At 36.2% G+C, this 12,543-nt stretch overlaps 1 protein-coding gene across 8 annotated transcripts in view; it reads left to right on the forward strand.

The window, feature by feature from the left end:
• LOC145277578 (uncharacterized) overlaps nt 1-12,543 on the forward strand; it is a 240,795-nt gene that overhangs the window by 90,620 nt on the left and 137,632 nt on the right. For all 8 annotated transcript variants that reach the window (XM_080129073.1, XM_080129077.1, XM_080129074.1 and 5 more), the window contains exon 2: nt 5,325-5,639. In XM_080129073.1, the coding sequence (XP_079985199.1) occupies nt 5,325-5,639 (315 nt within the window). The remainder of the gene's footprint in view (nt 1-5,324; nt 5,640-12,543) is intronic.

The following is a 12,543-nucleotide window of genomic DNA, read 5'->3' on the forward strand; positions in this document are numbered from 1 at the left end:
CGAAAGTCCCGTATTAAACTGAGTTATTTGCCTTTAAGCTAATGCTTCCAGTTTTTGTTTGAAAACAGAGGCCACTTTTTTTATTTATAATTGGGTTACGCAAATCACAGGTAATTTTTTTTTTTTTAAATCGTAACCACTTAAAACTTTTTTTTATATATATATATATATATATATATATATATATATAAGCGTATTTAAAATAAAATGTTTTTTGTTTTTTTGTTAATAATTTTATACAAGCATATCTATGCGGCGTTATTGGAGATCGTATCTTTGATAGAGCAAGTATGTTAAAAGGTTGCATTGCCCGGAAAGAGTAACATCAATGTTTTCTTATACTATTTTATCCAGAATTACCCAATATTCCAAAAGTTACATTTATTGATCAATTAATTATTATATACTCTACATGGTCCAAATGTTTTATTCTACAAATTATGTAGAATGATCAATTATTTTTTGTGGTTAGTTGTCATATTCAAAATTTACATGCATTGATCAATTGATTTTTAATGATTATCGTATTCTAAAATCACTTCAATTGATCAATTGTTACACACTCGACATGGAACAAAGATGTTATATTTCAAAAATCATATGTTGACCAAACAATTGTTCTGTGAAAGTCAACTGGGTCAGTTTCTGTTGGAATGATCCATATTTTCCTGAATTTTCAGTGTTATCATCCAAAAATGACGTTATGTTGTTGGTGTTGGTGGATAGAAAGAAGGTTGATTATGTTGCTTTTGAAAGTGCTCTGGAAGTCTCCAGGGATCACCAAGCTTCCTTTTTAGGAGTGGAGCTGGAGGGGGTAATGTCCGTTTTGGGGTCACAAGCAATCTCCCATGATGTATCCCAAAAATTTAGGATACCTGCGGGATAATATTCCGGAAATGGAATAATTTTCCTTACTATTATTGTCGTTGGTGGGGAGAGAACTACAGTAATGTTGAAATTTATGGTGAAGCAAGAGTTGCCTAACCACTATCCTTGTCAATGCATTTATGTAATTATTAAGACAATCTGCTAAATTCTGTTCCAGAAATGATATTTCACTTAAAATGGTGTTGGGAGGGAAAAAATGTGGAATTTTATAGTGAAGCAAGAGTTGCCTAATCATTAAGCTTCTCAATATATTTGTGTAGTAATTTGTAAAACCTGAGTAATCTTCCGAAAATGACACCTTTTTTCAAAAAAAATTTGGTGGTGGGGGGAAACAGTACTGTCGAATTTTATAGTGAAACAAGGATTGCATAATCGCTAAATGTGTCTATGTATGTATTTTATTTTATTTTTTTATTTTATTACAATTTCACCTCAAACAAGGCACATTGCCACTTTGATGTAGGGGCTACTATCAGGGACATATGTATTAATTTAAAAATCCTGCTGAGACATCTTCCAAAAATAACATTTCTCTTAAAATTAGTGCTGATGGTGGGGAAGGAAAAAAAACAGTAATTGTGAAATTTATGGTGAAGCAAGTGTTACCTAATCACTAACCATGGCAATTTATTTATTAATTTTGAAAATCTGCTGAGTCATCTTCCAGAAATGGTATTTCTTTTAAAATTATGGTTTTGGTTGTGAAAGGGGAAAGAAACACGGTATCATTGAAATTCATGTTGAAGCAAGGGTTGCCTAATCTCTAACTGTGGCAAAGTACTAATGTATTTTTCCAAAACCTGCTGAATAATTTTTCATTTCTTTAAAAAATCATGCTGTCAATGATTTGGTGGGAGGAGATACAATAATATCAAATTATATTCTGAAGCAAGAGTTGCTTAATCACTAACTGTGATAATTTATGTATTTATTTTTAAAAAATCTGCAAAGTCATATTCAGGAAATTATATTCTAAAAAAATTATGGTGTCGGTGATGGGGAAGGAAAATAACACAATGTTGAAATTTATGGTGAAGCAGAGGTTTTCTAATCACTAATAGTGTCAATGTATTTATATATAAATTTAGAAAATCTGCTGAGTAATCTTTTAGAAATTATATCATTTTACTTAAAATTAGTGTCTGTGATGGCTTTGCTGGGAGAAAAACACAGTAAAGGTGAATTTTATGGTGAAGCAAGGGTTGCCTAATCACTAACAAAGAATGTATTTATATATTAATTTGGAAATTCTAATGAGCCATCTTCTAAAAATTACTTCATTTTTCTTAAAATTATGGTGGCATTGGTGAGAAGAGAAATTAATTCATATGTTGTACAATAGCTGTTGAGCATGTTAAATTGTTTCATATGTATTTACATTATCTGTTCGAGGATAGGTAAAATTATTTAAAATATACACATTACCCGTCCTAGGGAAAGTAAAATGATTTCATATACGCACTGTAAATTACCTGTCCTAGGGAAGGTGCAATTATTTCATACATGTTGTAATACCCGTCCTAGAGTAGGTAAAATATTCTTTTGCTCGATAACAAATGATACATACACATCAACAATTCCCCTATCCTAAGAATAATAGTTATGTTCAAAAGCAACTTCCATTTTTTTTTTTTTTTTTTTTTTTTTTTTCATTGTTTTATACGCCAGGTAGCTTATCTAGTGGTTAATACTTTACTGAAAAAATTAACCACCAACTAATGCAGGAATAAAAGGCAAAGAAAGACTGTTATACAACATAAAAAAATATCAATATTTCAGTAGCCAAAATTAGCATACTCCTTAGAACACATAATAAATACATAATAAAACGTGCAGTTTTCCCTTCTGGAAAAAACATTGTAGGTTTGCAACCGCAGATGCCACTTATAAATTCAATATGGTTAGACTAATAGCCTTTCTTGCGAAACTTCTCAATTTTTTTCTGTTCCTAAGAGCGTCATATTACAAATTATGACATGTTTAACAGTGGAAGCACAATTTTCACCCACTGGTTTCTCATACTCCCCTCAATGTAACCAGGCATTCCTCTGCATTAGGAACAGCTTTTGACACAGCACCGTCAGTGTTCAGTTTTTATTTTCATATTTCACTGTAGTTCTTTCCACAACAGGCTTTGAAATAACGACCTCTCCCTTGCCAAGATACAATTATTTCTGATTGGCTGTTAGCTTATAATTATTCAGAATTGGATATGTGATTTCTGAATGCATAGACACCACTTTCAAGAACAATGCGATGCTATTTCATTTCCCATTAACAAAAAACATTCAACTGCTTCAAAGGATTTAAGATTGCGAACAAAAAATCTTCATCTACATTTTTATTTCTTTAAAAACTAATTTCATTAGTTTTATTATAATTTTTTTAGTTGCATCCATTTGCTTTCCTTATTGGTACTTGTAGTTATACTTTTTAATAGTCGCCTGTCCTCCTCTTCCCCTGGCCCTGTCGGTGGGGCATTAGAATACGCCGACTGCCCCCCTGTAGAGGGTAAAAGTCCCTCAATGGGGGTCCTGGATATGACCTTAAACTATATTCAGTGGTGAGGCCCCAGCTTGTGGGCTTTGGGGAGTGTGGAGTCACCCTTTAATTACCATTGCTCCCAGGTCCACTCTGACCCAGAGTGGTAGTACCTGTTATGGGTTAAATAGAAACCGACATGAAAACAACAAATATATTCTATTAAAAAAAATTTTCTTCAAAATCTTTGGATTCGGCATTAAATAACCCGAAAAGAGTTGATATGCCGTAAAACAACCAACCAACCAACCAATCCTCTCCCCCATATTACGAAAAGCTTTCTGAATTAACATTTGTTTAAGGCGATGATAAAAGCTTTGACTTTTGCTGTTTATATTATTTCGTCCATTTCCACATTTCATTTTTCTATCTTATTTCATCAGCGTTCAATTGGCGATTTTACATATAACTAAGTATTATGAACTGCTTAAAATACAGAAAAGGTGTAGCTTCGAAATTTTCACCACTAGGGCACAGTTAGGCACAGGCTCTGCAAGTTCTACATAATTCTGATCACATTGGATCAAAGCACTTCTGCGTAATTCCTTTACATTAAATACCAGCAGTGCTAAATTTCTCTATTATTAAATAAATACCAACGTTGCAAACTTCTTATTATAAGTCATAAATTAAGACCATTAAAAAATTCTGTTAAAATTGATGGGAATAACCCATGTAGATAATGTTGTTGTATGTTGGTTTTTGTTGTGAAGTCCGGTTTATTGTAAATATCTGATCAGTGAGACTGTTTTACTTTTTATTCAACTTTTACTTTCTATATAAATTTAGAGGTAAACCCACAACTGCATCTCATATACTCAAATTTGTTTTTTTGCTGTAAAGTGTTTCTGAATCTTCAGACTTTTGAACAGACACCGAGTGAACAAAGGAAGAACTTATCATTTTTGATGCACAGGTACTTCATATGCATGAATGTCCAAAAGAAAAAAGTAAACGGTACAACCTCAACCACATAAATTTTTCCCCATATTGGGGCACATTTGAAAAATTTCAAAATCAAATAAAATCACAAAGAAGGCTTCATTTCTAATCAAATCTGATGCCATTTTTGATTCTTCTAGTCAAAAAAACTTATTCAAGTGAATTTTCAAAATCATATGTTCCAAACTGAAAATATTCAAGAAAATGTAATTATTAAAATGTCGTCCAGGTGACCTCTTGCACAATTTATGTAAAACAGGAAATGCTTTAAATTGGCAACTACTTAACGTTATGTGCTAAAATTTTTAGGATTTTTTAGTTTTTATGATGTCTATCTGTGGTGCGAGTTATTTGACAAAAATTTCCCAGGTAATACGAGATTCCAAATCTTTTAGTCATCTATAATATAAATCTCACCAGTCTGTTTAAATGTATGTATGTATGCCTGCCTAAAACTTTTGACAGATGTGTCGGAACATGACAAAACCGGTATTGTTTTAAACCTCAAACTTTCAGATAATATTGAAAAATTGGCCAAAAACATTAATTCCTTTAACCTCAATAGGGCAGTTTTCTACAAAGAGGGGTCACTTTTTTCGCAGGTGTTTCAAGTCATCCAATCTTTTTGATTGACTAGCCTTAATTTTGATGTTCATCACTTCCGGTTTTGCAATGGACGCAACAACAAAGACGTCACTTTCTTTTTTTTTTTTTTTTTTTTTTTTTTTTTTCCACATTCTTTTCTTCCTTTGGGGTACAGGTTCGAGCCTGCCTGCCTATTTTTTATTTATTTATTTTTTTTTTTTCTCAACACACACCTTCAAACACCTGGACAATGCTGAGCACCCAGGCTAGTTTATATAATAGGAGAAAAAAAAAATGATACAAATTTTAAAATCGTTTTAAAACTAAACTTTTAATTTTCTTATGTATATCTTTTATTTTAATTTCAGTTGAACTAGAATTGCCCCAGTACTTGGCTGTATCTTCAACTATGAAAATAAACTGCAGCTTTAGAACAGATAAGCAACCTATTAAACTTGTCTTGGAAAACGGACATCAGGCGCTTGAAGCATCATGGGATATCGGAAAGGATACTTACGTTTATGATGATGTTTCTGGAATAACTCTAGATTGGAAACTTAACTCACCAAAGGAGGGTCGTTACTCATTTGTCTTCTCACGACAGCTAAGTTGTAGTGACTTCACATGGTATAGATGCAATGTTGAAAGTCCTAAAGTCTTTTCTTCTAACAAAACATTACAAGGTAAGAACTGCAAATTGCATTTATTTATATATCGATATGATTTCATGAAAACTAATTTTGTTCAACATCTTGTCCCTCAGACAAGAGTAAAAGAATTAAAATGAAAAGTTTGAGATGTGTGTGATACTAGCAAAAAAAAAATGAACCATCTAAGTTTGTAGTTTTACAAACGTATGGTTTTCAGTGTTAATGTAAATAGGACCCTGCCTCTTTCTTTGGCCATTTGTTTTATTTTATGGTTTGTAAATGGAATATCTTTTTTTTGTCTAACTTGCAATATCTCATTTTTTTGGCTCATTTTGATAAGATTAGGATGTAACAAAACTTAGTGGGTTTTTACCTAATATTAATATAACCCCAAAACACTATTGTTCCACTGCTCTTATAATCTACATACATAAAATGGAAAGAATAGTGATTGAAATTGTATCTGGAGAAACATCTTATCCGAACGTTTAAACGGATTTCCGTAAAATGAGGTATAAATGAACTACATGCATGATGGCATAGTTTAAACCATTATTCTGTCTCTATCTGTATTGATCTTGAAAAAAAGCATGATATTACAAAAATATGGAATCCTACAAGACCTCCTCAAACACAGGAATTGAAGAAAATATGACCATATCAAATTTCCTATCACTTCAAACTCTTACAAACGGCAGTAGTTCAAAGTATTGTCACCATTCATCCTCAAGATTATTACATTAGCGCAGGAATGAAAAAATCTCAGGTTGTAGATGACCTCTCAGTAACCTATGCATCAGCAAATATCCCATCACTCAAATGATATGCAAAAATGCCTATAAAATAGATATTAACAAATGAAAATGGCTTCCAATTTTCAAAACCCAAAATTGTAAGAGTTTCTGCAATAAACAAGCATATCACCTTTGCTCGGAATTAAAAATAAATGACCATTTAATACCCATAAAAATGTGCCCCAAACTTAATTTTTCCAACATACCTAAAAGCTTTGTAGGTATGCATATAGAGAGCTGCCACGTATTAAAAATACAAATCTACCTTTATATCTCAATTAGTATGTGATTTATGGCCATACAAATTTAGTTGGATGTTCAGTTTTGTGTGATGCTCAGTACAAGGCCAACATAGCAGTGTATAACTGAAAATAAAACTTCCAATAAGTAAAAATATCTTTATAAATGCCATAGTTAATTAAAAGAATGAAACTATAAATGAAATTAATTTTTAGATGTTCATTAAAATCACATGCATCCACAATAATTGCAAGAAACAATACAGAAGAACAATTTTAATTGGGAATGTTTTTATTTTTATTTTTTTGTTTTTTTTTGTTGTTTTTTTTTTTTTTTCAGCTAACGCATTGAAAGCTAATTTTTTTTAGTAATTCTATAACTTATTTTTAATATGTAAACATGGCCTGATACCCAATATTCTTGACTTTTAAATGTTATGTAATAAATTTACAAGAACGCTTTTATTAAAAATAAATACATGTTTTTGATGTACAAAACTAGAATGTCTACATATATATGACTAGCAGGTCAGCCTGGCTTTGCTCGGGCCCTATGTACTGTTCATAACTTTATGTGCATGCATATATATATATATATACACACACACACACACACACACACTAGCAGTTCAGCCCGGCTTTGCTCATTCTGTATGTACTGTTTATAACTTTCATGTGCATATGTATATATTAAAGTGTGAATATGTACGGTAATGCCTTTCTATATAATAGGCTTCCTTAACTAGAGAAAAGTTGGTAGACCGTAGAGGTCCATTTTTTTTTTTTTTTACTTTAATCCCAATTTGACCTCATAACATTTGTTTTGGGATTAAATCAAATTAAAAAGTTGGACCCATGTCCAAGTAACCTACATCCAAAATGTCAAGTGTTTAGACCAAAAATTGGTGGAGAAGTTTGGTAGTCTGCAATGGTCAACTTTTTCAACTTTGACCTCTTGACAGCCAAATTTTCACCTCAAAACTGATTAAAAAGCTTGTTACATTTCTGAATACCCTTTATGTCAAATTTCAAATGTTGTAACTAAAAATTGGCTGAGTAGTTGTCTAGAGACTGCAAAGGTCAAATCTTTTGAACTTTGACCCCTTGGCAGCCAAATTTTTGTCCAAAGGTCGATTAAAACGCTTGCCCTATGTCTGAATACCCTTTTAAGTAAAATTTCAAATGTTTAGACCAAAAATTGGCTGAGTAATTTAGTAGACAGCAGAGGTCAAATCTTTAACTTTTACACCTATTTTGACCCCTTAACATTTATTATTTTGGGCTCAAATTAAATTAAAAAGTTTGATCCATGTCCAAGTAACCTACATTCAAAATTTCAAGTGTTTAGACCCAAAATTGGCTAAGCAGTTTGGTAGAGTTTTTAAAGGTCAAATCGTTAAACTTTGACCCATTAACAGCCAAATTTATAGCCAAAAACAGATTAAAAAGATTTTCTCAAATCTTAAAGCTTAAATCAAGTCTCGAGTTTGTAAATCAAAAATTGACACTAGTTTGGTAGGGAAATGTACACACACAGATGATTTCACTTTTATAGATATACTAGCATGGGTGCCCGGGTGTTTGGAGGTGTATGCTGAGCAAAAAAAAACAAAAACGGTCAATTTTTTTTAACTTTGACCCCTATTTGGACCCCTTAACATTTATTGTTTTTGGGATCAAATCAAGTTAGATCCATGTCCAAGGAACCTATATCTAAAATTTCAAGTCTTTAGACCCAAAATTGTCGGAGGAGTTTGGTAGAGTTCTCAAAGGTCAAATAGTTGAACTTTGACCCCTTAACAGCCAAATTTCTGGCCGGAAACCAATCACAAAGATTTTACCAAATTTCAGTACTCTGTATATCAAATTTCGAGTCTGTAGACTTAAAATTGACAGTTATTGCATAGGGAAATGTACACAGACGCACACGTTCACTTTTATAGATAGATAGATATATCAGCTTATTTGTTACACTCCAAAAGTCACGTAACTAGATCCAGTAATGGCATTTTATATTGGATTCACTCCTAAACTGATTAACTGATCAGTATAAATGTTAAGTATGTGTACATGTTTATATATTTGTATGTAGTGGGTCGAACGCAAGAATTCTGTTGGTTATCTATCTAACATTGTATGTATTTATCTATCTATCGATCTAGTTATCTATTTCTGTATCTATCCACCTCAATCTATTTAACTAGCAAAATAAAACAAGATTAGATATGAAGATGTTTTGATGAAAGTTGGCAAAACATTATCGAGCTATATCATGGACAAGTTCACTGGAAGGTATCTGATCAGTTGACCCGGAAGTATGTGTATGTTACTATGTGATCAGGTTAGCTGGACATCAGTGACGTTGAATTTTGGACTTGGAACAGAGCGGTTGGGGTAACATTTGTCTCCCCTTCCCCTTGGAAGGGAGATGACGTGTTTCAAAAATGGAGACAATTAAGAACCAAATAAGGCAAAAGAAACTCGCTTTCCATTCATTTGCCTTGACATCCTGGAAAGTGAAATAAAAACTATTATAAAACCATCGACTTTGGAGTGAATCATTCGATCAAATATGTTCCAGCTTCCCCTCAAGGAACAAGATGAATTCCAAATGGACCAAGATCAACGACGCAGTGAAAATAAGGAATGTTGGATACATGTATGCCATACACACACATATAAATGTAGAATGAAAACAAGTATATATGCATTACGAGCAGCACAGTAATTTAGGGTTCAAATAGTGAAGAACCACTATAAACATTTAGTAACACGTCACAATCACACGACACATGCACACACGTTTAGATGAACCTTATGTCACAAGTACATATCTCTGTATGGTGATATGGTACAACATACGTTCATGTTGGTATTACATAACATGTATTGTAGATGTTTGTATATTTGTATAGATGTCATATTCCAAACATCACATAGAATGGGCTTAGTAGTACCCATATGAAAAACAAAGAAAATCTTACCTGTGACGTACATAAAGTAATCAAAACTGAAAATCATGTAATATATTCAAGTAGTATGACATTTATATAAGAAATCAGGTGCTTCTTCTGTAATGTGCATCCAGGAGATAAGCGCCCGCGTGTTTGTGTGTTGTGTGGGTGCGTAAGAGAGACGGACGAAAAGGAAAGACTTACCTCGAGACCGGCTCGGCGTCACTGACCGAAAATAGATAAAGAAAGATCAAGATGGCGGCCGCCGTCTTTTGTAAAGGATGATATCTCGCAAAGTCACACGAATTCTCACAATATGCAAATTTAGCCGGCCTACGACGATAAAAGCGGGTGATCGAAAAGACGGAGAGCGACGATTGAGTTGGTCGGGGAATCGTGATGCTGTTGCTTCTCGTGCCGTGTGAGGATATCTTACCGTTGTTGGGTCCGGTCTGAGTAACCGTTCGCGTCCATCTAGGCACCTTGCTAGTTGGATTCCGTGCAGAACCGGTGTTTACTGGTTATTGAATTGCTGCAACATTTATAACATCTTTTCCTGAACTTACCGTGTTAAAGAGAGTCAGGCGCCATCTTGAATTTTTCCTTATACATCTACAGAGGGCGCAGTAATTGTTTTTAAAGGACTTTCCTTACACATTTTTCTACAAGCTATTTCAGCAATTTGGCCTCTAGGACTATGACCGAGTCGAAATTCGACTTACTCATACCCGAGTTTGATGGGTCCACGTCCATTGTCGACTGGGTTGAAAGGGTCGAGCTGACGTGCGACCTTTGTGAGGTAAAAAGGATACACACTGTGATTCTCCTGAGATTGGCTGGGGGTGCCTTGAGTGTATATCAGCAACTCAGAGCTGCCGAAAAGGGAGATGTCACCGCAATTAAAGCTGCGCTGTACAAGGCATACACCATGGATCCTTGTACGGCTTTGAAAAATTTGCTTTCCGAAAACTTCTACCGGAGGAAAGCGTGGACGTTTTCTTCGCGGAGTTAAAGAAACTCGCAGTCCTGTTCGGTGGAGGGGTGTCGGAGCGGACGCTCGCGTACGTGTTTGTGGCGGGCCTTCCCACTCGGGTAAAGCAGCTACTGAGAGCCTCAACCAGCGTTTCAACAACGACCATGGAACACTTGATGGAACGTGCTCAAGCCATCATCAAAGATGAGGAGGACCTGGGGGAATCAGTTGTGATGGCGACACAGACAGGCCAGATTGGCGCTCAAGAGATTCCGAATCAGAACCCTGCAAGCAATGGGAAATGTTTTCGCTGCAGCCGACGTGGACATTTTGCAAGGAATTGCACCAACAGGGGGCGTGTGCGCTGTTTTAATTGTGATGGTTTGGGGCATCTAGCCCAAAACTGTGCGGGAAACGTATCAGGGGAGAGGACGTCAGCGCCGCCCTGCTCCCCGAGCAAAATTTGAACAAGGCGCAACCAGTGATGACCGTCTACGTAAACAGGATACCCTGCTCAGCACTTCTCGACTCAGGCTGTTCGCATACTATAGTGAGCGCCAGGCTGTGTCCAAGTTGGACTAAGAGAAAAATCAAAGTCACCACAGTAGGAGGCGAGACCCAGACATGCTGTGGAACTGGAACTGTCGAGATCTACATGGACACCGGTGCAGCCACTAAGATCAATGTACTCATGACCCAAGGAAATCTCCTGGGGTTTGACCTGTTGCTCGGATACGATGCCATCAAGGCGCTGGGGGGAGTCGCAATTCATCGGGATGGAAAGGTGCGATTCTTGGAGGCCCCAGTGTGTGCAGCGCTCCACATCGATCGGCCAGATTTTGCAGTGGACTACGACTCTCGCAAGGGGGCTTGATTGCATCTTGGAAGTGGACCGAGGGAATGGCACGACTAAACTCAAGAATGGGGTTGCAGAGTACCCTATACCCAGTGAGGCCCGAGCAGAATACGAAAGGGAACTAAAGGTGTGGATCCAAGATGGCTGGTTAATCCCCTACCCTGAGGACAAGCTTGGGCCTCCCAAGGGTCTAATACCCTTGATGGCAATAGTCCAGCATAACAAGTCGAAAGTACGGCCCGTGCTGGACTATAGGGAGCTTAACAAGCATATTGAAGCCTACACTGCCGATGCTGACGTATGCGCCAGCAAGTTGAGGGAATGGCGTCAGAAAGGCATTAATGTCTTGATATTGGATTTGCGAAAAGCCTATTTACAGGTGCGAGTTGATGAGACGTGGCCGTTCCAGACAGTTTGGTTCTAGGGGAAGAGGTACTGCCTTACACGCCTCGGCTTTGGCCTAAATGTGGCACCACAGATCATGAAGACTATTGTCAACACGGTATTGTCCCAAGAAAAGCTCATGAGGGACTCAACATCAGCTTACATTGATGACGTATACGTCAATGAAGATGTACAGTCTGCGTCGTGTGTCAAAGAAAAGTTGGCTCAGTTTGGTCTGGAATGCAAGAATCCCAAACGTTTAAGGGAAGGAGCACATGTATTGGGATTGGATGTTTATGAAGAAGATGGCACCCTACAATGGAGGCGTGACTGTGAAATTCCAAGCATCCCCAACATTGTTACAAGGCGGACCGTTTTTTCTTGGTGTGGAAAACTTGTTGGTCACTTACCGGTCTGTGGCTGGCTCCGCGCAGCTGTTGGTGTAATTAAACGCAGAGCAAATTTAACAACCACGGGTTGGGATGACATATCCGATGATGTCCTACTAATTCTGATGATTAAAGAGACACTGGAGAGAGTGAACAAGAAGGATCCTGCCTATGGGCGGTGGTGTGTTAACGGAGACAACGTAGGTGTGTGGGTTGATGCCAGTTCTTTGGCGTTGGGAGTATCGTTGGAGCAAGGAGGAAACGTGTTCGAGGATGCATGTTGGCTGCGGCCCGTAACAGATTCTAAGCATATCAACCTGGCAGAGCTTGACGCTGTTATAAAGGGGA

This window comes from Euprymna scolopes, chromosome 6 (assembly GCF_053919585.1).
Source record: "Euprymna scolopes isolate OS-2025 chromosome 6, ASM5391958v1, whole genome shotgun sequence".
Lineage (NCBI taxonomy): Eukaryota > Metazoa > Mollusca > Cephalopoda > Sepiida > Sepiolidae > Euprymna > Euprymna scolopes.